At 38.4% G+C, this 25250-nt stretch overlaps 1 protein-coding gene across 2 annotated transcripts in view; it reads right to left on the bottom strand.

Annotated features, from left to right (window-relative positions):
- Positions 1 to 4593: 4593 nt before the first annotated feature.
- Positions 4594 to 25250, bottom strand: part of SH3GL2 (SH3 domain containing GRB2 like 2, endophilin A1) — a 76325-nt gene continuing 55668 nt past the window's right edge. Inside the window, exons 2-9 of one of the 2 annotated variants that reach the window (XM_026866333.1) lie at positions 23517 to 23585; positions 21167 to 21239; positions 16980 to 17123; positions 15070 to 15203; positions 13603 to 13761; positions 11995 to 12098; positions 8514 to 8644; positions 4594 to 6084 (exon numbers count right to left, since the gene is read on the bottom strand). In XM_026866333.1, the coding sequence (XP_026722134.1) occupies positions 5885 to 6084; positions 8514 to 8644; positions 11995 to 12098; positions 13603 to 13761; positions 15070 to 15203; positions 16980 to 17123; positions 21167 to 21239; positions 23517 to 23585 (1014 nt within the window). In that variant the 3' untranslated portion in view covers positions 4594 to 5884. The remainder of the gene's footprint in view (positions 6085 to 8513; positions 8645 to 11994; positions 12099 to 13602; positions 13762 to 15069; positions 15204 to 16979; positions 17124 to 21166; positions 21240 to 23516; positions 23586 to 25250) is intronic. The other variant, XM_026866334.1, reaches the window with a different exon arrangement.

The following is a 25250-nucleotide window of genomic DNA, read 5'->3' on the forward strand; positions in this document are numbered from 1 at the left end:
TAGTAAAGGATGTCCCTGCCCATGGTAGGGGAGCTGGAACTAGATGATCTTCAAAGGTTCCTTCCAACCCAACCATTCTGTCATTCTATGATTAATGGTCTGGAAGATTAGGCAGAGTACACCCTCCGTAACTCTGCAGATGATACAAGACAGGGCGGAGAGGCTGATAGACAGGCTGTGCTGGCATCCAGAGGGACCTGGACAGGCCGGAGAAATGGGCTGACAGAAACTTCTTGAACTTCAACAAAGGGAAACACCAAGTCCTACCCTTGAGGAGAAATGTTAGACAGTGTGAAGGTTACATGTCACAACAGAGGTCCATAAGTGGAACAAGAGTTTATGCATTACACTGAATTTCAGTGTAGGTGTTAGATGGATGGATACATGGTTTCAGACTAAGTTATGTGGTCTTTGTGGGGTGGAAACACAGCACCTGGAATAGAGCTAACAGGAACCTATGAGAGGTCTCTTTTGCAGCCCATGGAGCCTGATGTTGGTGCTCACTGCAGCAGGGAGAAGAAATGGGAAGGAGCTGTGGGGTGCCAAGCACACCTATAGTCCAGGGATGTGCAAGGCCCAAGGAAAGTGTCCCTGTTTGGAGTCACACCCTCTCTCTGCAACAGTTCTCCATGTCAGTGAACCTCTTGTCACTCTGGTATGGGAAGAGACAGAATAACTATGGTGGTCATTAGAAACACCAGTAATATAACACTCTTGGTGACATGAATTACAGCTGATGCCTATTTCAGGACCTCACTGCCCATGTGGAGGCTCTGTGTGAAGGGTGTGCCACAGTAACTTGACTTGAGTGACAGGAAAGTACCACAGATGAGCATTTTTGATGGTGTTCCGGTAAATCATTGAATCCTCCAGTTTCAAGAAGTAACCCAAAGAAGAACCAGTGTGTTTCTGCAGGTAGGAAAACAGATCTTGTCAGAGAGCTGCCCAGCCCCTCCTGGAGCCTCGCAGATCATAGATGAGCAGAGACACAGGAGCTCTTAACCCCTTTTCTCTCTGCTGTTAGTGCTTCTTCTCAACTCCAGGTTTCACAAAAGGTGGAGTGAAATGCACAGGCCCTGAGCACTATGCAAGTGAGTGAAAGTACCATGAGGCTGCCTGTTACTCCCCCACCAAATGAGCTGTGGGCTAGGAGAGGACTCTTACTGCAGGGACTTCAGATTGTCCAGTGTCTGACCCAGCAGCATCTAAAAGGGAAATATTCTCTGAGTCCCAGAGCTACTGGGGCTTTCCACAGCCAGTGGCTCTAGGAAGGCATGGCAGAAGCTACTGCTTCTTTCACCTGTTCCCGCTGCTTTATCTCCAAGGAGATACTATTAAAGGTAAATGGCTTAGAATTTATCTGTACTTTACAGTGCAAAGCAAGAATATATCACAGAATCACAGAATCATCTAGGTTGGAAAGGCCCTTGAAGATCACCCAGTCCAACCATTAACCTAACACTGACCGTTCCCAACTACACCAGATCCCTCAGCACTATGTCAACCCGACTCTTAAACACCTCCAGGGATGGGGACTCCACCACCTCCCTGGGCAGCCCATTCCAACGCCTAACAACCCCTTCTGGAAAGAAATGCTTCCTAATATCCAGTCTAAACCTTCCCTGGTGTGACTTGAGGCCATTACCTCTTGTCCTGTCACTTGTTACTTTGTTAAAGAGACTCATGCCCATTTCTCTGCAGCCTCCTTTCAGGATCACAAAGCTGTGCCCATCTTCTGCAACATTTTAGGCTAATGGTAAAGAAAGACAGCAAAGCCTTCTGGGAATTACAAGTCTGTGTATGAACTACTAGAATGCTAAGAGTTTGAAAATAATAAAATAATAAGTACAGAGCATTCTAGAAATTCTGAGCTTAAGTCTTAGACAACCTACTGGTGCTTTACAGAAAATTAAGATCAAGTTAATTTCTATAGAATGCACTCAGTTCTGTACAGTGTTGTCTGGGAATGTGCCCTAATTCATTACATCATTTGCCCATGTCATACTCTGCCTGCTCCTATGATGAGAAGAAGACCCATCTGCACAGACCTACGCACACTATGCTCCCTGCTTTCATGAGTCTAGCCAGCTTCCTGTAGGCAGTCCTGAAGCACAACTATTACTCAGCATAGAGAGAGTCACAAAGATTTGAAAGATATAATTGAGAAACCAGGAAATAAGTCCTCATAACAGTTTTCAAGACTTGTCCATGTGGGAAAAGGGAGAGTTGTTCATGTGTAAAGGGAGAGTTGTCTGTATAATCACTAAGGCAAGCTTCAAATATAAAATTCTGGGAGTGACTACCATCTTCTTCCTTTCTGGAGGGAAGGGGATATTTTTGAAGAGGAAAAAAACCCACCCTCATTTGGCTCAATCACAAATTTATTTAAGTGGAAAATTGTTCAGGGAACTGTTGGGGGTTTTGCTGTATTTTCCACAGTTTCACTTTGCAATAAATGAAAAAGTCTAAGAAGGTAGAAGCTTCAAGAAATCTTATAGAGTTCAACAGAAAAAAAAAAAACCAAACAACATCAAACCCAAAATATTTATCTATATTTGGCAGCTGATAGCTCAGTGCTGGAAGACTTCCTGATTTCCTCTGTGAGGAGCTGTAGTTCTAGGTCCAAGTTTGGTAATTAGGTACCCATGTCACATTTCTGAAGTGAATCTGAAAACATACACCTTGGGAAGCAGGATGACAGAAGTTGTAAGTCTGCCAGTGAAAAATAGATGTTGCCTCCATCAACAACATCTTATGTGCTTCTAGAAGGGAATAGAGTCACAGGGCTTCAGAGGCAAAGCTTTGAACTACCTGAGATGTAAAAGTAAACAGGCTCCTGCTTTCTTTCAAGCCCTGGATCACACCCTTTATCCTAGCACTGAAATTTTAGATGCAAAGTTTTGTCAGCCATGGTAATCTCTGTCTTGGCCAAGTCAGATTTTGATTTTACCATGTGAGGAATAAAGCATTCTTCATGTATTAACTGTATGAGACAGAGAACAGAGCAATATGGAACTGTCAGGAATGGTGTAACATGTCAAGACTAGTCCCATGTCATCAAGTGATGGCATGTAACAGATTTTTTGACTATTCTGTGCATCCCTCCTGGCCCCATTTCTGAAAGACACATTTCCCTACACCTTAAAAACCAGGCCCCCTCAGCAGGGTGGGACAGCACTGCACACCAATTATATTTTTGCTCTAAATCATACAAAATTTTCTCAAGATAGTTCCTCTATGTTCGCATGCCCTCCACAAACAGTACAAAATAATAATCTGATAAAATAGGGGTGTACTAAGGCCAGAAATGTGTCTCTCAGACCCAGTGGCACTACCCGTGACTGACAGGCCTTGATAATTACCACAGTTAATTAACTTTAACATAGTTCTTAAGGGCATAGTATGTCACCATTAATGTATCTGTTAAAAGCTTCAGGGCCACTGAGTTTGAAACAGACTACTTCAGTCACTGACAGAAACTTACTTAGAGGCCAGTCCCAGGCTTTAGGCCAGAACTGTAGTAAAAAGTAACGGGACTTGTCCATATACATATTTTTTTCTTTTTTTTAATGCTTTGGGTTGGAAGGGATCTTTAAAGGTCATCTAGTCAACCCCCACCCTGCAATGAGCTGAAACATCTTCAGCTAGATCAGCTGCTCAGAGCCCCTGTGGGGTTATGTGATAAGGCACTGGCAGTGGCGGGGGCTGCAGGGCAGCCTCTGTGAGAGGCTGGAGCTGGGAGAGGTGGGGCGAGGCATCGGTAAGAGTGAGAAACAGCAGAGGGAACGTCAAGGTCAAAGATGGATGAGGAGAAGGTGGTCCATGACACGCCCGTAGATATTCAACACCCTGGCCTGTGCAGGCTAAAGCTGTGAGGAGGAAGGAGCAGCAGAGAGGAGCTGCTATGGACTGACCATAAACCCTCCATTCCACATCTCCCTTCCCTGCTAGTGGGGAGTCAGGAGTGAAGGAGTGAACTTGAGCTTTGGAAATGGGGCAGAAAAGGTGCTGGTTTAATGTATTTCTTGTTTCTCATTACACAAATCTACTTTAATTGGTAATAAATTAGTTTTTTCCAAGTTAAGTCTGTTTTGCTTGTGACAGTGACTGGTAAGCAATGTCCCTGTCTTTACCTCAACCCATAAGCTTTCTTATCCTCCCACTGAGGAGGAACAGTGAGTGAGCAGCTGGGTAGGAGCTGGGCTCTTTGCCAAGGCTAACCCACCACAATATGTGTACAACAAACAATATAAAATGAAATAAAATGCTGTGTCATAAGAAAAAAAATTATAAATTACCATGTCTTTAAGCTTTACTAGGAGGTTTGTGAACATCAGCATTCTTTAATGAGAAATAACCTATGTCTACAAGATTGCATGCTGTTCTTCATGACATTATTTTAATGTGCTCAATGTTCAGTTTATCCTGTTTATGAGGGCCATTATACCTGCAAGTTTTAAATGACTGAAGCAATATGATAATGACAAAATATTTCTCACATTTTCAAGAAAAAAAGGAATATGCTTTATGAAATAAAATTCTTGTTAGCTGAAGTTAGCACAACTTATTGGAAAGTAATAATCCACAACATTATTCTAGTTATTCTCACAGCATTTATTTGAAATATCAATACTTTCCATGATGTAGTTTATACATTAAGCAGTAGGGAATTGTCTTCATTTCACATTATCCGGTACTGAAGTGGCATATTTGAAGCAGCACATTAAACATCTGAAAGAGTCTGTACAATTTAGATAAATAGAACTCTGGATAACTAAACTAACAGAACTTCTGCAACTGTTACCAAAAGAATGCCAAGAAGCTAGGCACAGCACTCTACACACAAAGTGCAGGAAGGAGGAACACAAGAGAACCAACTAAACACCGGGGAAATGATTTTGCATATACAGCCACATGTCTTTAATTGCTCAACACAAAAGATAACAAGTTTTATTTAGTCCTCATTGAGGGCAGAATATGCACAAATGATGTTCGAAGAACACATGGTAGATAGAAATGAATTAAGTGAGGGTTGTGTTCAGTTGGTTACTGTATTCCTCAGTGAATGAGTTTACAAAGGATATCTGGTGCTTAAGCAGCATGATTTTGTGCCAAGACTTGACAAGAAACAATTAATAAATGCCAGTTTTATTCCCCATCTTGCCCTCTTACTGGCATTTTGGTGAGCATGCTCAAAGTTCCTGAAGGGCAAATTCAGGTGGTTTGTGGTCCAAGGTTTTTACTACAGGAATCCCCATTTTATGGTTTACAGTTTACCTATGGATGGAAATAGGCCTTGTAACAGTAATTAAGAATATAAAAATGAGCAGAGAGCAGGAGGACACACAGCACAGTGGTTCACTTTCTGAGAAACCAGAGGGTCTACATTTACACTGTCTCTGTTCTCACAGCAAGCCATTTTGGTTGAAAGATACAATTCTGGTTAGTCAATGTTAGACCGTGTGAACTGTACCAATAGGAAGGGAAAGATGGCATGACAAGAAATTTTCCCTCTTTTTACAGAGAACTAAGACTGAAAAGTAATGCAGTGGTGATAGGCATTATCTTCCCAATATCACCTTCATTTCCCGCTACTTCACTGTGGGTTACCTGCTTTGCTTGCTATCATCTTCCCAGCTTCATCTCAGTAATGGTTCTGGTTACCACCAGGCCAGCATGGCCAATATACTAACCCACACTATGCTGGCTCAGAAGATACCATTCATCACCACCACGTAGTATGACAACACGTAAACCAAAGATGCCTAGTGGGAATCGATGACTCTAACCACTGCAGTCTGCATTTGTAAGGTGTAAGAAGCAGCATTTTTAAAGCAGTGGTATTGACATGACTATCTGGGTCAGAGGTGTTGGATCAGCCATCCTAATTGGGTAATGGAACTAGAATATCAACATAATTGATGGGGAAGAAACCTGACTGGCCATGAAGCATCCCCTCATACCAGTTTTCATCAATCTGGTTAGTGAGGGTAATGATATCACCCTCTTTAAATCCCAGCTCCCCTTCATTTTCTGGTTCAAAGTCATACAGAGCTCGGCAGCATGGCTGATCCATGTGAACACCTATGGAGAAGAAACACAGAGAAACAATGTGCTTAAAAGTCTCAACAGTTACAGCATCCTTTTTATTTACTACAGATTTTGTTGGTTTTGGTATCACTCATTTGACAGGTCTTTTGATAACATTTAAATTTGGACTGCTAAACTTCAATAGAAGACAACTATCAGCTTTTGGTAGCCTTTGTTTTTCGTATGTGACTGATAGTATATGTCTGAGAACCCTAAAAAAAACAAGCTACAGTCAAGCCCACACCTAAAAGCATGTCTACAATTCGTTTGGAATCTAATTTTTATCTTTCTACAAAACACAAAAGATGAAGCAAAATCCCTAATGTATTTTTCAGCTTTACTGGCACAGTGATGCTTTGTCTATTTACCTCAGGTAAGTAGTGTAAGGGGTAGCTTAAAACAACACTGAAGACATAACGGAGGCTTTGTCCTTTATTTGGAAACTTCACTGGTACAGCTCTACTGTAAACTGCTGTATCCTCTGACTTTTAGTATGAGGTTTCCAAAGACTTCTTCTCCCCAACATTGATTACAGGGCCACAAGGACAGATTCAGAACAAGTTTGAAATTGAAATATGTCTAATATGCTAGTTCATGGACATGTGAACATCATTAGGATGACTAATGGGTATTATTATAAGTCATTAGTTATATGAAACTAAGAAATATTCCTCCCATTCTCCATATTCTGCCCCTCCCCAGGAAGTCTCTATAGCTTCAAGACTACCAAAAGCAAAATTGTTACTGGTCAAAATACTTAGGATTTAGCAGTCCTAAATTGTAGGGAATTTTATTTCCCTACCTGATTTTCCATAGTAGAAGGACATGCAGTTCAAGTGGTCAGAAAGAACCAACACATTCCACCATAGTTGCACTTCTAAGAATACACATTTCAGCTTTTTCACATATACTGGCTTCAGGATGAATAAATTTCAGATTCAAATTGTTTGCATATCCTTTTTAATGACTCTCTATGGCTAGAAGGCCCATGCTTGAGCTATTTTAGGACAAAAATATTTCAATTCTATAGATCTCAATAGAGCACGTTTTCAAATGCCATATCTAATTTATTAAATTTTTTAATTAAATCTTCTTTCATTACAGCATATTTTACTTTATTTGTCATGAGGATTATTTTGTTGGCATCAAGGCTTACAACACATGTTTGGTATCCTCATTGCAACCAGCTGAAATTCAGAAGACTTAGCAAATAAACTGTAATGACCATAGAAGATTGGAGCTTTCAATGAACCTACTCAAACATATGTTAAAGAATTTTCAAAGAAGAAAAGGTTTCTCTGAAACCAATAAAACTTCAAAAGAAAGAAGAGGAAAACACAACTGCCAAAGAGACACAGGAATATCAGACTGCACTGCATTAGCATAGACTAGTGTTCATAACACTACAAAAAAGAAGTGAAGAAGAAAATCACTAGTGGCATGAGGACAGCTTTAGCATGCAAGACTCAAGCCATGCTCATGCACAAGACATCTTCATTGTATCCCCCTCCTCGTTAGCACAGTAAGGAGATCACTAGAAGTTTGCAAGATTATGAAAGACAATTTACAGTTGCAGGTGCTAAAGGGAGATACTGTGGTACTGCCTATATCCGGGAGAACATCAAACACATCAGGGTGTGATAGGAAGGGAGGGAGAGAAAAAGGGAGGGAGGGAGGGAGGGAGGAAGGAAATTCTGAGTAAATATCTAGTGAAAAAAATCCAATCTTTCAAGGTTGAGTGTGCTAGCAATTGTGACTGAGGTAAACCAGAATAACTGAGGGCAGGGTCTCTGCAGCAAACAGCCCTCACCATAACATAGGATAACAGACCATTACTGTGAGAAATAAATAATAAGGCTTTCTTAGTATGTGGTGATAGGAAATAAACACTTCTTTAAGAGATAATTATGTGGTCATATAAATTCTTTATCTTGCTTGTGTTGCTCCCAATTTGACAAAGAAAATAACTCATATAGCTTTGTTGTTTTTTAGTGATTTTTACTTTCAAGCTCTTTATGTTGTAATACCTGGTTTTACTTTGAAAAAGCAGGATAAGGTTATGGAGGTTTTGGGGGGTTCAGGGTTCTGCATTTCCATGGAAAACTTCCAGTTGTTATTTTGACTTTCTAAATGCCTATTTTCTAAAGATCAGTATTTCAAGGTGAATTCAGTATGGCTACATCTCTCTGAGCTTCTAAATCTTTGACCCAAAGAAACATTTAGAGCAGTGGATGATCCATCCCTGTTCTCCTGCCTGGGGATGTGAACACTTTTCAAAACAACAGCTCAAACAGCTTTCTCCTATACCACCCAAATTCTCATTTTCCCTCACTATGGAAGAACTAATATCTAGATTAGTTCTGCATTACAGCAAAACTTCAGACAGAGTTGGCTTTTTTTTTCCACATTGCTACTGCCATTACCTGATGGTTTGGGTGTGGTGGCATGGGATATTCCTCCATTGTGCTGAGTATTGTCACCAGTTGTGAAATCCAGGCTCATACGAGGTTTGGGCTGGTATTCTCTCCTGGGCTGAGATGATGCCTCTTTAATTCTGCCAAAACATAAATGTTAAGAGTTAGTTTCTTGTTAACGGATGAAATGCACCAAAAATCTTTATTTCCATGGCTGAAGTTCCCATTCACCAGTCATCCAGACTAAACAAGTTTTGGCATTTGGAGCAATTTTTTGTTTACAACATTAGTTTAAATTACCAGAAACTACCTGATGTGACTGTGCCATGAGGTTGTTAATTTTTCTTTCCTTCCAGGAACCTAGTATTTTGTCTGGCTTCCTTTTGTCTAACAATAACAAAAATCTTCTAATAGCGAAAAATCTGTTACATGATTAGAAATGCTTACAGAGGGCTGTACAAACAGCTCTGCCCCCATTTTTAGTAAGATTTTTTTTTTCTAAACCTGGCAAGCCTTAACTGTTCAGTTGGTCAATGCCAACTCTTGTCATTTTGTGAGAAGACTTGGGGATGTACTGACTTCAGTTGCAGACTTAGTTAATTTTTAATTAGGAATACTTATTTCACAAAGGCACACAACTCCAGTTTTTCTGACTCTCAAAAAAAAATAATTTCAACTTGTTCTTCTAACTGAGAAATCTAGAATTTCTATAAAAGGGTACTTTTCAGATTCCAGGGTAAAATTCATGGGAGGGATGATGACAGAATCAGAGCAACTTATTCAGAACAACTGCCACATATATTTGTAATACTCTATATGGAAGAACACTTGAGTAAAGATGTCAATACTTAAAGGACAGTTAGTTTCTCTAATCTTCTCTAGATCTGCCTCAGACTTGCTCATGGTAGCGTATCTTGGTTTACCTATGGAAAAGTTCTGCTTCTAACTTAAACAGTTTTGGTCCTGATAACAAGGGTTTCCTCACCATCCAAAATATTATCAATATTAGTCAGTCCCCAGAGCCTTCTCTTCTTCTTAATAAACAAAAACATAAGCATATTAAAAGCATAAATTAATGAAGTAGTCAAAATAAACTTAGATGAAAAGGCTTTGCTGTGTTTCACTCATTAAAATAAGTTACTTTCTCAAAACAGTAAAATTTTGAAGAAATACTTAAACAAGTTCTATTACATTTAATACTTCTGTGAAACAAACACCACTTTTTACAGATTATCAACTAGTAGATGGCAGTTCCAGTGACTTGCTAAAAATTACCCAAAAGCTCAGCATGAGCCATGCTTCTTAAGGAAAGAAACATCTCCAAGGAAACCATTCCTGCTTCCCAGCTGCTCTGTAACAGCACTCTGTCTTTTTACAGTCTTGGAGTACTGCAGCCTCCTTTTGGTTGATGAAAAAGAAGAGTTTAAAAGGAAAAGCCTTTGTTGACCTTCCGGTCTTTATTAATTTTATTTCGAATCTCCCAATCTTTTCCAAGTTTCTACAGTCCCAGTTCCTCGAATCATGGTATTTCAAGGAAGTTTATGCCTTCCATTAATGTGTAGAAGAAAAATGAAAATTCTTGCACTTGCAGTTCCTGAAGAAAGTTTTGAAGGCTAATCTAAAGGACTCAGAAAGAATAGAATCTCGAGTGTATTTTCAAATTTTTTAGGGTTTTTGCAGTCTATCTCATATTCTTAAAAAATTCTTTGAATAATATTTTAAACAGGACAGTCTTAGCAGTTAGACATTGTCTATACCAAACAACTTCTTAATCACGTTCCATTCACATCTTTAAAAAAGTACCTAGAAAACAGGCAGTATGTGCTGTAGACATCACTGAGAGTGAACAGTAACAAATTTGCTCAGCTTAAAAGTAAAGCATTATTTATTTTCTGGTCCATATGGTCAAAACACAACACCCAAAACCCAGGGCCATGTATTCTTTGCCACCTGCATATCACCAGCAGGAAAATACATGTATAATAGTTCAGATAGTAACAGCTCTACATCCCTGCCTAACCTATGGCATAAGTATATCACAGTGCTCTTCTTTTGTGTATGGTGGTGTGCACAAAGGATGAGATGTAGAGCCAGCAGACTCTACAATTACTCTACAGTAAGTTTATGCAAAAGATTTGCTTCAGCTGATCCATAATAGTACCCTGATGCACAGTTCTTGAAAAGCTAAAATCATTCAGAGCTGAAACTTGAAGCAAAGATACTGATGGTTTAAGAGAAGTTTCAGAAGGGCAAAGGATTATCTGAATTGATACAGGAAGATAAATCTGTTGCAGAGAGAGGTATGTTCACTTTATGGTGTAACTTGTGGACAACAGAACAATGCACCTGCTCCTGAGGATTGTTTAATGCTTCTGTAAAGCAAGTGAATTTGAAGTATTCATTTGGAAGTGCTGAAAATCATTCTGTTAGCTGTTTAAACAATACCACAAACTGTATTCACAAACAGCTTGCTGGGCAGCTTACCTACCAAAACAAGTGCTGCTTCTAAACAGAAAGAAATTTTAAGACTTAGAACTGTATGAGGTTTACAGACTGTGTGCTCTGAGAAAATAAACACTGACAGACCCAGCAGTACCAGAAACTAGATGCATACTAATGACATCAGAAAACAGCAAAGAATCACGCATGATTAAAAATCTGCCTTCAGAAGTATGTGAACATTATCTGCTCTTGCAAATTACATGTAGCTCTTAAAAAGAGTTTTCCAGAATCATATGGACTAAAAAAATCTTTGCTGTATTGTAAGTTTCCTTGAAGAAGGATGGCTGGGAGTAGTTGATAAACTTTTACAAAAATTATTTTCCTCCTTTCAAGAGGGTACAATCTGTTTTGTGTTGATAGAAACAAAAATTCTAAACTAAAAATTCTAAAATTCTATTAAAAAGATAATGTATCAATTGTGAGACAGCATTCACAGTTAAAGAAAAGGGGATGGAAGAGGTATACCCAGCTAAGCACTGTATCAAGATTGATCTGATAATAAAGCTGGAAAAAAAGGAAGTATTTAGTAAGGTGGCAAATGATGGAGATCTCACTAACTGGCTTCGGAAGATCTTCAGGTAGATGAGAATGTAACAAGATACTATTTTTCAATAGCAATCATTAATATTTCTCTCAGAAAGACTACTTTGTGAATACATGCAGAAATGGTAAAGAATCCAAGTTGTAAGTCCCACTGACTTTGAATATTTATAAATGCTTGCTTTCAGTTAAATGAGTTAAATGCGATTTAATTTTTAGCTTTACTGAGGTGCTTTCCTCAACTCAGTCCTCATTCACTCATACTCAGAAATATATGCATCTCCAAAACCTATAAACTTAGCTTGCAAGTGCCTAATGAAATGGCCCTTGTTTTCATAAACATACAATTAACAAGTTGCAAAAGATAACAGCACTGTATTCTACTCATAGGTCTTCTGCCTCTGTAAAACAAAAAAACAATTCACCAAACTTACAAAAAGTGCATTACCTATCTTCCAGCTTAGAAGTAACTCGCTGTAGGATCTGTGTGGCCTGCTTGTGGTATTCCAGCTGGGCTTGTACAAGAGCAGAAAGCTGGCTCACTTGTTCAATCTGAGGATTGACATTAAAACATCAGATTTTAGGTGAATACTAACAGCTCAACAATAGAAAGTAAAGACCACTGTCACACTGACGCTGTAAAGGGAGTTTTACTTATCTCTCTGAAAACTTGATTCATCTTTGTAGTTCGTAAATAGTTACATAACAGTCTTTATTACCATGCCTATTACCATGGTTATGACCTGATCTGGAACAGTAACTGCAACTCTTCACCACTGATCTCCATGGCTGACTTGCATGAACAGCAGCCTACAGACCTACCTCATTCAGCAAACATATGAAAGTAAAAATGAGACTGTAATGAGAGCATAATACACTTTCTCCCTCCCTGTAAGGGGCACAAAACCACAAGATGCTTCTGTTGTATTCTGGCCTGTGAAGCAGACTAAAACAGGAAGATACTACTGCACATACTCCCGGATGCAGAATAATTGTAGTGAAGGCAGATAGCATTCTACTTCATGAGGGAAAAAAATATGCAAAACTCTTGTGTGGCCAGTGCAATTTTTAGCAGTTTCCATAACACACAATGCTGCAATGGTTAATGCAGGCCAGCACTATCTGGCCACACGGGACTGGATGTTACAACAAGGATTAGAACTGCAAACTTTTTATACTTCTTTCATTTCATCACAGCTATACTTAATTTCTAACATGCAAGTATTCTCAGGTTTGTTATGGCTCCTCTACAGCAATTTGGTAACGAAATGAGGAACCAAATAAGATGTGCATTTAAATAAATCAAATCGTTTACTTTAGCAGAAATATTTAATCTGAGTTTCCTTTGACCACATGTTCTGTAAAACAGACTTCAGATGATTGGGTTTTTTTCTCTAAAAGAGATAAATTTTTATTCTCACTTGATTTTACAGTTTCAACATTAATTATAAATAGAAGATTAAAAAAACCTAATAGATGCTCAATCCTAAACCTGTAAGCAAAATATATGCTGGAGAGTCAGATCTGAGCAGTCACATTAACTTTGGCTTTTCTATTTGCTACTGTATGTGGTTACAGCAGAGACCATGGGGTTGTGAGTTCATAATCTTTGATCTTCACCACACTGATCTTTTAGCAGCTCACACATTTGAGCAAAAGCCTTGGCTCAAACCCTAAAACCACAGCGAAGTAAAAGTCATGACTTACATTTACATAGTTCTATGTAGGACCTTATTTTGGTATTGTAAATAACACTATGCAGTTAGGAAGCACCACAATGCCACAGAGTATTTATGTTCTTTAGCTCAGTTACCTGTAAAATACCTATACAATTAGTCCTACGTGTGTATGCTGTACATGAGTATAGCTTCTGAGCCTCTCACTGAGTCCAACAATGAAGCAAGTGCTTCCCCACTGTATAGTGACAGGAATCTGTGGCATCATGGATTTAATAAGGCTTTCAAGTTTTAGACTACTTTAGACTGCCTTCACTGCCGAACCAGTATCTTTCTCAAATTTTTAAGGTTCAGTCAGAGATTAACAAGGGCTATCTCACATCCATCTCCAGAAGGTTGAACATGCTTGACTCAGCAATTTCTTTTGATTCATCAAATTTCTCCAGAGCTTGGCGAAGTTCTTCATCAGGGAGCTTGCCCTGTCTTTTCTTTTTGTAATCAAAATCCAAGCGTCGACCCTCCATTTTCTTTAGGTGATGCTAAAAAACAAAAAAGCAAATGCAAGCATAGAATAGAGGATGTTTTGTAACTATCCTTATACTGCACTGGTCAGATAGACCATGTGTATTTGCAAGGATGTGCTGCTTGCTGTGTATCAACACCTCCTCAGGGAAGAAATACGGAGCAATGAAGTACGTGGTTTTATATATCATTTAAGAAGCAATGGTGCGCTGCTGTCTAAATGACAGACCTTCAGCACTGAAGAAAGGCCATGAAGAATGGTTAACTGCAATTGCCAGCTGTATAAAAGATATATGAGCTTCTAGCTTTTTAACTCCGATGAAGAATTACCTGAACACTAGGGTTATTCCCTAGTTTTTTAAGAGAAAACTCTATTAAAAGCACATTAGTACATTTTTGCCTGTGCAACAGTTCTCATAAACAAAGCGACACAGAAAATATTTATATCTTTTCCATCAGACCACCAAAGGATCTAAATGTTATCTTTCATTAAAGATTTTCTAGCTTGGTAACTCATGTGACATTCATGTCTATCTGTTTAGCAGTTGCCACACCAGGCGGGCCAAAAGTTAATGCTACTAGCATGAGAATGATTACTTTAGGTGTTTGCTTTCCCTCAAAAGAATCAATTTGTCATCTACTGCAATACTTAAAACTTGGACAACGTTGTAAATTATATCAAACTGCCTAAGACATCTTTCTTCCACATATATTTAACAATATGAAAGCTTTAATTAGCTCTGACAAACAGTTACTTACACAGATAAGCATTTGCTGAACTGGGAGGCACTTTTACTTCCACGACTACAAAACTATGTTGTGTCTGCAGAAGTATGCGTGCAAACAGATTTCTCTCTGTAAATGCTGGCTGGTTCTTGGATAACTAATGACGTAATTCATGCAAGCAAACAGTACTTGTTTTTAAAACTCCTGGGAATGTTTCAGACATAATCTTCCTACAGACAAGAATAGTGCCAGTCTAGAGGCAACTACTGAAACGCCCTCACATGTCAAACACTAGAAAATTGAATGTAAACATCTGTTCCACTAAACAGTGAAACGAGCTTTCAAATGGTAGGATTAGAGTACTGTGTTCATGCCTGCATAAGGCTGACAATGTTAACGTCAAAAATGTTAGAATTTTGATCTTTCCCTTTCTAAATCATCAAAAAGAACTGGAAAGTAAAACTCAACCTAAAAGAGACTAAAATCAGATCATCTGCAAAGCTGAAAGCCCATTTTAAACTACACAACTAACATAAATTTTGAACATATACACAGTCTGCATTTGGCACATTATTAAAATGCCACATTAAGGGGAATACCTGTATTTCCCTCAGATCTTTGTCATGGAGGTTCTGAAGTGGATCAATGAAATTTTGTTTCACTTCCATGTCTAAAGAGTCCTTGACCTCAGAAAGCTCCTTCATAGCTTCACCCACATCTGCAAGTGCTGGCCCTGAAAGAAAAGATGTCCAATTTATCTCAACATAACTTAGTTCCAAATCACTGTAGAAAAAAATTGAGTCATGGAAATGTCAGTTAACATTTTAAGTCTCAAGTTTATGAAAGAAATAGAGTAAGATGCACTGTGTGAAAGGGTAACATGGATTTTACACTTCTGCAGCCCCCAGAGTTTATGTCTTGTAACACAGCTCAACTTGAGGGTCCACACTGTGTCCTGACAGCCTTCTCCACACCCCTCATTGTCTGTTCATTCCTCACTCTGGTGAAACAAACATGCTTGAATTATCTGTATTTGTATTATTTGTATTTCTATTTGTATTATTTGTATTAAATGTATTTGTATTTGTTTTATCTGTATTTGCTCCAGTGTTGCCATCACCAGACACTGGACTGCATATAGAAATAGATGTAATGCACGTCTGTTTGTACAGTGAGACTGGTGACAGTATCAAATGTAAAACTTAACAATTTCACAGAAATTTTTAATGAAAGACCTTTTTGATTAAACTATCAACTTCATATGCCTATTCAAGTACATAAACATCAGTAAGAATTAGCTGCCTTTTGAGATTTCCTCCAAGATTAACTTGAGGGCCTTAGAAATCACCACTCTGGTTTACCTTCTCTGCATAAAAACAAAAGCAAGATGCTCAAAAATACCCTCTTGGTTTGAGGTGTAGGTTGGTAAGGAAAAATCAACTTTCAAAGAATACAAAGGGTCTGAAACCTAAAAATGTGATAAATCAGAAGGAGCTTTGTCTCCCAAGCAGGGTTTGCCAGCAATGCACTGCAAAACTAGAGAGCCTGCCAGACCTGGATTAAGAGTGACAAACTGCCATAATAACTGTTATTAGTTATGAATGTGAAAATAATTGCTGTATTTATTCTGCTGCATGCTACTGTAATCATCAGGGAATATACAGCAATTTGCACAAACTAAATTATATTAGTTCTTAATTTTCCCTTTAAAAATGTGTTCAAAATTCAGCAAATGAGAGGCAACCAATTAAGAAAACAATTCAGTAGTCTTTAGCACAAATAAACCTATATCTGCCAAGCTAACTAGTAAATTATATAAAACAAAAAAGTACCTTTTCCATTGCAGATGCCCTTATGCCAAGAACAACATTTAATGAAGGTTCAAATAGGAAACAGAATTTTCATAGTCCTATTTGAGGGTCCTGTGTGTTGCCATAGAAAAATGGCCAAAGAGAAGCCCACACAAACCGGATAGAAAGACAAAGGATCCTGTTACGAATATCATCTCTTCTAGTTAGACCTCTACTAGTGAAGAACACAATGTTAAATCTCAGTTTAACATTTCTAACTCAGGCAGCTGTAAACTCATTTGGGTCTTGGAGGGAGGAGTGGCTGACAGATAGGACAGGAGTATTCAATAGTGCCTTAAAATGTGGAATTTGGTCAGAAAAAAAGGTAAAAGTCTACTAAAAATCTTTTAACCTTTATTCCTTGCCTGTAATGAAGACAGTAGCATCATTTATAAGGATTCTGAGGACAAAAGGATTTTGTTGTACATATGAATAGACAACAATATGATTTCTGAACATGTATATTTTTCATCCCAACACATCCCCAGAAACATAATCTACAACAGAAAGCCTAAACCTATATAGATATGGGTTGAAATGGAAACAATTTGACTTTCATGCACAAGAAAAAATTTCTAGTCCAAATCCACAAAAGATGCTCAACAGGTCTAGACCAACCTTAAAGGAGAAGTCTGATGAAGCAGAACTCTAATGCTTACCAAAGTTGCATTCTTCTCCAAGTTCTCGGCCAAATTTCAGCATCGCATCTGCTAGCAAGGCTTCAGCCTGAGGGTAACCTGGTCCCTTTTCCTGGCCTCGAATTTTTGACATAGTGTTGATCATGCTGAGTTTAGCTCTGGAAGCTGAAGCAGACAAGTGACAGAGATTAAAAGTGTGCAATAGTTTGACTACACAGGCAGGAAAGCACCCTTTAAATTTATCTGAGCTACCTACAATGTATTTGAAAGACGTAATCTAAGTTTAGGATTAAGCCCTGGTTTTCATCAATTATTTTTAGAGCAAAGGAATGAAATGTTTTTGATCGCTGACTTTTTTCTGCTGATAGGCCAGAGAGGAGGCTCTGTCCTGAACTTTAAGCAAAAGCTTCTCTTGAAATGACTTGCACAGAAGAAAGGTCAGGAACACTCCCAAGATAGCATGTTTGACACATGCTACAATTTGGGTAGAAAAATCTTTAAGTTATACTCAAAATCTTAATCTTAAAATCCTCAGGTACCAGATGGACAGTAGATTGAGCCAGCCTTCCTCTCAGGGAAAAGTCCAGACTAGGTACACTCAAGATTAACCTGTGGTGCCTCACATTTTTAAATATCTTAAAGTTTTTCTCTTGTAGAATATTAAATAAAATCTATGTCCCCAAACACGATGTCCAAGAAACAAACACTTTTTTGCTTTTTATGGGGATTTGGGGAAACTTCAATAAGGTTTTCAACTGTACTTTAGCTTATACTTTATTTCAGATACAAAACTGCAGATCAAAAGAAAGCACACAATTATCATAATTGTAAATTATTATTAGTAAATGTAAAAGAACTAATTTGCTTGATGATGTGCTTTAGTGAATTTTTGCAACTACAGAATGGGAATGGCCTGCAGAGAGTATATTAATTAATGGCACTTGACTTCAAATTTTGCCAGCTAAACTGTATTACCAGCAAAGTTGACTCAGTGGATGTTTCTACCTACATTGTGTGTGATACAGGAAAGCTGCTATGAATGCCTCTACCTTCCTCCTTGCAAAGGTTTGACTTCATTAGTTGCTCTTATGAATTAGTATTTCTGTTTACAAAACATTAGTAGCTCACACTGTTGTGTGCTGATTTCATTGGTCAAAATGCAACCTTGCACACATTTCTGCAACAAACCAAAACATTAGCAGACTGGAGTCAACAAGTGGTTTGCTCTTAATTTATTGCTGAAAGTGCACATCAAGAGATGGTTCCTGTTTCACTTTATGGCATACAAATGTATGCACAGACATAGAAACAGAAACAGACACAGAAAAATCAGGCAAGTGTCACAGAACTTATTTTGCCTGAGAGCAGCTATGAAAGGATAGCGTATTTTTAGTATATAGTAATTATAGTTTTTTAAGCTTTCTCACTACCCTTAAGTACCACTAGATCATGCTTTTCAGCATCTGAATTTCTTGATGCCTTCTGTTTCTACCCATTACAAAACTGCAGTCAGCAGACTGGCTGACTGTTCAGTATAAGAAACTGCATTTTAATGGTGTCTGGCCTTTAAAAATGACATCAAAATGATGGTGGCAATGAGAAAATATAGAAGCATAAAAGGAACTAAGGCACAAACAAAATCAGTCAGGGGAATGGAGGCAGCAAGCTGAATTAAAACAGGAACAAATGGAAGTATTTTCAGAAATAAAAGGAAAAATGTAAAGGAATATAAAAAAATTAAGTGGCTATATTCTGGAGAGGCAGTTAAAGAGTAAAAAGGAAAAGGTACAGGAAAGAATGAAAGAGATAAAAGGACAATAAGGGAAGGGCAAGAAATAAATCATAAAGAGAAGAAAGGTAAGCAAGAAAAATTCATGCTTCAACGATTAATCTAATAATTAGAATCCTGATTTAGTAGGAAATCTTAGAATACATCCACCAGTGGTCTCATTCACTTTTCTTCTGTTAAAGTTGACTCCAGTAACTTCCATGCAAGCAGAAGTAAGTTCGTGCCTAGTCACTCTCAAAATCCTATCCTGAGCCCTTTTCATTCCTATTGCTTCATTGTGCCAGTGCCATGTGCTTTCTTCTCTAAGTTATGTTTCAACCTGAGTGAGGACAGGCAGAGATGTACAAAACACCAATGGAAGTGACCTGAATGCTTGATTCTTTTCCCAGTTGAACTCCCTCTCCTTTACACTGACTTTCTGGTGTCACTAATTACTCACCTTCGTACTAAGTGTTAACAGAGAGCCATGGTGAATCATAAAAATACCACTAAAAGAATCTGAAAGAAACTTCAGCACTGGGTTCAACTGATCACTCTTCGTACTCATCTTTGAACTACATTCTTGTTCACCCTGCACCTCTTTTTCTTGACATTATGATCAGGCACATCTTCATGGAAAGTCTTTGAGACTTCATCCTGCTCAATTTTAGTTATTTTCAGCTATTCTTCAGTTTTTTTCATAATTGAGAAGTCTATCTTTTTCATTCACACTAACCTCAGGCCAACCTCAGGCCAACAACTATTTCAATAAACTCACTAAACTTTGTCTTTAATTTCCTCTTCCCTTTCTTTCCCCTTTCCTTTTCCCTTCCAGCATTAATTGACTGTTTACTGAAGTCAGACAATGCTGCATACTTCATTTACTGATCCTTCAGAACACCAAGAAGCAACTGCTTTCTAGCACTGCAGTACTGTTACCCAAGCATATATATTTTTTCAGAGCATATCTTACTTACCAAGGACTACGTGCTACATCCCAAACCCTCTTCTCCCTACCAAAGCTAGGTAAACTTTTAAAAAAAATATTCTGTTAAAGAAATTTTTTTTTATTAGATTTTCCCACTCCTCCCAATGTAATGTTTATATTTTTTACGAAAATGAGAAAATAAACAGTAAATACTAGAAATCAGCATTTTTGGTGCCCCAGACAAATAGTAATATAGTTGTAGGGAGAATTTTAAAGAGGAAGTTTTTTATTTTATTGAAAAAAGTAGTTTTCCATGCAATTCTTATCACTATAGGAAGCCCTTTTGCAATTGTCATAAAACAATCTAAGATCAGGTGAGAGCTGAAAAGAGTCAGTCCTCCTTTCCTCTTACTCCATCTGCTACCATTGCCCAGATGTAGAATCAATAACATGATATCATTTGATATGCAATAAGATAAATCTTCCTCTTGCCTACTACAATTTTAATTTTCTGATCCTAATTGCACATGACACAAGCAGATGAAAGGATGTGTAGCTAGAGTATGGAAAATGCTCTTTCCAGCAGCACTGCAAACTTACATTAGCCTGAGGTGCCTGAAATCACACCCTTAGCTACTTCCAGAAATTTTGCTCTCTGCCATTGCTGTGAGCCTCTTTCATGATTCACTGCAATCATAATCATTCAGATGTGTCAGGAAGGCAGCTAGAGAAGCACTAAATGGTGAAAGCTTATTACTCAGTGTATACAATGTTGCACAACAGCAGCGTGACAGTAGTTAGCAATTTTATCTCTAGCCCCATAATGATTGTCAATCCTACTGCTTTTCCTGCAGAGTGCTTGTTGATGATGAGCAATGAAGCTGTGGACTCAAGTCATAAACAGTATTTCATCTGTTGACATAGAAACTGTTCTGGTCATCATTACTTTCTCTCTATCAGTTCTTGAACTTGCAAATACTGTTTCTTGTTTTTTCAAACCATTGGCAGCATCATCAAACTATCCTCCTTTCTTCTGTGGTCTAACATAAAAGTATCATCAATTAAGATATACCAGCAACAGTCTTTCATCCTACCACACTGGAGTTACAATATTTCACACAGGTTCAAGTTTGTTTCCAGCTATTAGCAAACAAATTCCTCACACTGAATGAGTGAATTTGGGCTGTACTTCCATGAATCTCTAAGATCTCTAATTCAGCTCAAACAGTGCTGACATTCAGATGCCTGCATTTGGTTTCTGGGCATATGCTGCCCCCTTACCTAAAGCAGGAACACACAAAAGGAAAGCAAGACTCAGAGCCAGTCTCCATTCAGCCTAACACAGAAGCCTGTACTCATCTCTATCTTCTACTTCTCAGTAACTTCAACAACTTTGTGTTAACTCTTAAGTATACCAATGATGATGAGATCTGCCTCAGACTATATATATTGGTGAGGAAGAGTATTTTCAAAAAGTGCTTCAAGTACTGTGAGACTGTGAAATTACATTACCTGGATTGGGCTGAAGATACTCTATCGTCTTTGCCATTATTTCCATAACTGCCCTGCTGGTAACATCCACTTTCTAAAGGACAGAGAGTTAAACAAAAAGAAACATTAAAAAAAAACATGTTAGACAAAAGTAAGATGTTTTCTCTCTTCTTTTTGTTCTTATAAATTCTTTTAACTCTTCTTAGAATTATATTTTTGTGTCCCTGAGAACAGCCTTGGTACCAGAGTGGTGATAATACCTGGAAAACTACCAAAGCACAAGTCCACCATTTCAGTTTATAGCAGATCTATTCTCGGGTGAGGCCATTAGTACAAAATACCTCAGGATGGTTAGGAATTTGATATGACTCACTGTACTGTGCTGGTACTTTACATCACCCTGGGAAGCATCCACAATAGGGGAAAACTTTTGATAGAACAGTCACTGAAAACTACCTGAAGAATCAGGCATCTTTGGTCCCCTAATAAGTGGCAAAAAGAGGGGAAAGCATATGTCAGTCAATCAAAACCAATCACCAGTGATAAAATGGGCTGTCTACCTCTTTCAGAGTGATTAAAATTGGGGTAAGGAATACTAGGTATCTCTCAGTTTACAATCTGAAGAAACCTATCAGCATGGATACACTGACAATTTATTTCCCCTGGCTGACTCCATGAAGAATTTTTTTATATTTTGGAATTTAAAATACTTAGAACTGAACAGCATTACTTTCTTCTACTGTAACAGGAATTCTTGCCTTCTTAAAAAGTACTCCATATCAGCTTTCTAAGCTGCATATGGCAAAGTATGCAACTATTTTCCCTCACTGAATCAGGCTTCAAAGAAAAAAAAATGCTGCTCTGGCAGATTTGGGGATCCCCATAACCTGTCCTGCACTCTGCATTTATGAAGACACATTGTGTTTCTCTGCAGGGTAGCTTATGTTCCACAGAGCGAATTCCTTTACCACAATGGCAAGTTCCTATTTTAAAAAAGAACACCTGAGATAGGCTGGTTGCAGCATGCTGTGATTGACATCTTTTCTGTTTCCTGTTGCTACTGCCATCTGCCAGGTCTTGCTCTATGCTTTACACAAAGAAGCAGAAGAGGTCTGCCTGGCCTAGGAAGCAGCTGAACTGACTGCTAGAAAGCCCAGAAATGGCTAGAAGACTGCAGAGAAGAGTGGGGGTGAGGGAACAGAAGGCCAAGAATAGGCAGAAGGAGCATGTCCACTGCCTCCAGAAAAGCTGGCAAGGGACAGAGGGCCAGGCAGTGGAGCATGGAAGCAGCTGACGAGTTTACTCCATTATCTTCTCAACTCACAGTGCTCTCAGCTCCTGGGCTGCTGACCCATGCCACCCAGAAGCACCACGTGGGACTGACCTCTGGCTGCTGCAATGTCCTATTTTCCACTCTAAACCTTGCTTTAGTTTTCTAAATCTTTGTTAACATCTTCCAGTCTTGATGGCAGTGCCTATACTTGTAGCACACTCAAAGGCAAGCTGGGTGGAAGGGGAGAAGCCTACTATGCAATTCTTTTGTTTTAAGAAGTACAAAAGATATGCCCGTCTCCTTTGTTTTCCATTCAAGGCTTTTTCCCCCATCTCACTATACAAATGTACAGATAAATAGCTTCTGTTTCTCTTGATCAATTTTATGTCAGGTACGTACCCTACAAATCACCTAGCACTAGCTTGTGTTACAGGATTTGACAGCACTATTCAAAGTCAAAGCCAGAAAAAAGCCTGCTCCTACTGATCCTTCCAAATGAAATATTATCACTGCCACACACAGCTGTGGCTTTTTTTTTTTTTTTTTACTCTCCATAGAAACACTCAGCAGTACCACTGCCAACCTCACCAAGCAGTATGCTGGGGCATTAGCCCCATCTACCTAAGGCATTTTGCCAGTGGAGGCTGCCTAACAGGATCTCTTAACCTGCAAATGTGAAGCTGTGAATCTCAGTGCCACTGCCAATCCACTTCAAAAGCAGACAGCTCTTGCTCCTGCTGACTGATGCTCAAAGGAGCTAAGAATTACAGACAATCTATGCCACGGAAATGACCATCTTGTAGACAGAGTCTCTGTTTTCAGAGATCCTTTACAATGGTTTAACTGAAACCAATTTGTAGCTGACATCAGCCTCAATCTCTGAATGAAATGCTGGCATTATAAAGAGTGCCATATATTATGTATGCCTCAGTTAGAAAGCAAAAAGAAATAAGAAACAGAAAGCTCAGTCCTGATGAATAAAATTTAAGTCTTTCAAAATTATTTAAGTGATTCAGGGGAAAAAGGCTTTGAAATTCCTGTCCTAGAAAGGAAAAATGAATGGTAATAACAAATATACACATCTGTATTTAGACTTACCCTTTCCATTTCTTTGAAGTCATCATCTAGCTTGGTTCCTTCTGCACCTCCAACTTTTTCACTCACTTTCTGCAGTTAAAAAAGACAATAAACAGATTCAACAATAACTGAAAAATCTAGTCATTGTGTTTTCCTGAGGAAATGTGTTTTTCTTCTGTAAATTGGTACAACAGTCGGACATATTTTTCTTTCTGAAAAACTATTTCAAACATACTTTAACTTAAGTTAAACAATCAGAAAATAATATATTACTGCTTAAGTCTCAGAGACCCAACCTTCTGCTGGTGTCAGAAGTACATACTATCATGTCTTTGCAAGATCACACCTCTGTTTCTCTCTTGAATGAATGTCTGTATCTTGGAACTTATCAAGCAACCTATCAACAATCATCTATGTGTATTCAGCAGACAGAAATATCCATGGTTCTGCGTGCTGATGAAAAAGGAGGTGACTTGACAGAATGACCTGTCAAGGAATGCTAAAAAATTTCTCATCAGAGCTGAAAAATGGCCCCAGCTGCTTTGCTCGTTGTGTATCAATGCAACACTGTTGGAGAACGGCTTGCAGAGAGAAAGGCCATAGCTCCCTGCAGGAGCTGGTCGCAGCCACCTGAGGTAAACAGAGGAAAAAACCCAGGGTACAGTTATAATAACAAAGGACTGATATGTTAACAAAGAGAAAAAATGAGGTACATTATGGCCTTCTGTACGATAAAGGAACGGCCTTGGGAAAGAAAGCAGGCCAGAAGAAGGAAGGTGTTGTGACATGTCTGAAATGCCACAAGTTTTTAGCAAACACTCGGGTTTTTTATAAAATAGTTTGAAAACTAATTGTAAAATTATTTTGTGCTACTTTTTCATTTCTCTGATTCAGTGGAACACATTGAACAGAGTTCCTTTTACTGTCAGTAAAAGTGACAGTAACAGATTTGAATGGTAACTGCTATGCAGCACCATTTAAAATGGATTTTAGCAATTGTATCGTCAGTCACAAATTATTTTAGTGGTGTAATTCCACAGCTAAGTCAATTGCCTATGATCCAGTGAATGTACTAATCTTTCACTGGGCCGGTATTTGTCATAAGAAATTCATGAGACATATGACTTTGTTTTCTATCCATTTTTAGCTCTTTGTACTGCACACCATTTAATTTTACAGACTTTCCTAGGTGCCTCTGAATCATCTGAATCACCTTTAGATTGTTTCAATAAGCATAACTACTGATATCAGTGAAGTGACTCCTGCAATAAACAAGGAGAAATGAAAGAAAAACTTTATTTTCCTCTTGGTTTCTACCACTGCGTTAATTCTTTTAAAGCCTTCTTTTAGTATCAAGGGGGAGAAGGCCCACAGTCAATAACTCACATGCCATTAATAAAATACAGACATTTGACTAATTTCAAATTCACTCCAGTTCACTCCAACAAAGCTGCAAGTGCAGTATGGCCAAGCACTTACTAATGTAGGCTATAATTATCTGTGCAATAGAAAATGGCTATTAGATCTGTTTGTTTTCTGTCAGCTCCTTGCAAATTAGTACCCAAAATGCTGCATTAACGAGACATCAATACTATGAAACATCATGAAAAAAATAAAGAACTTGATTTATCCCTCATCATGGTTTAAACCCATCCAGCAGCCAAACACCATGCAGTCACTCATTCATCCTTCCCCGCCCAGGGGACGAGGGAAAGAATTGGAGGAATAAAGGGAGACTTGTAGGTTGAAATAAAA

Source organism: Athene cunicularia (assembly GCF_003259725.1).
Source record: "Athene cunicularia isolate RWA chromosome Z unlocalized genomic scaffold, athCun1 chrZ_part2, whole genome shotgun sequence".
NCBI classification, from domain to species: Eukaryota; Metazoa; Chordata; class Aves; order Strigiformes; family Strigidae; genus Athene; species Athene cunicularia.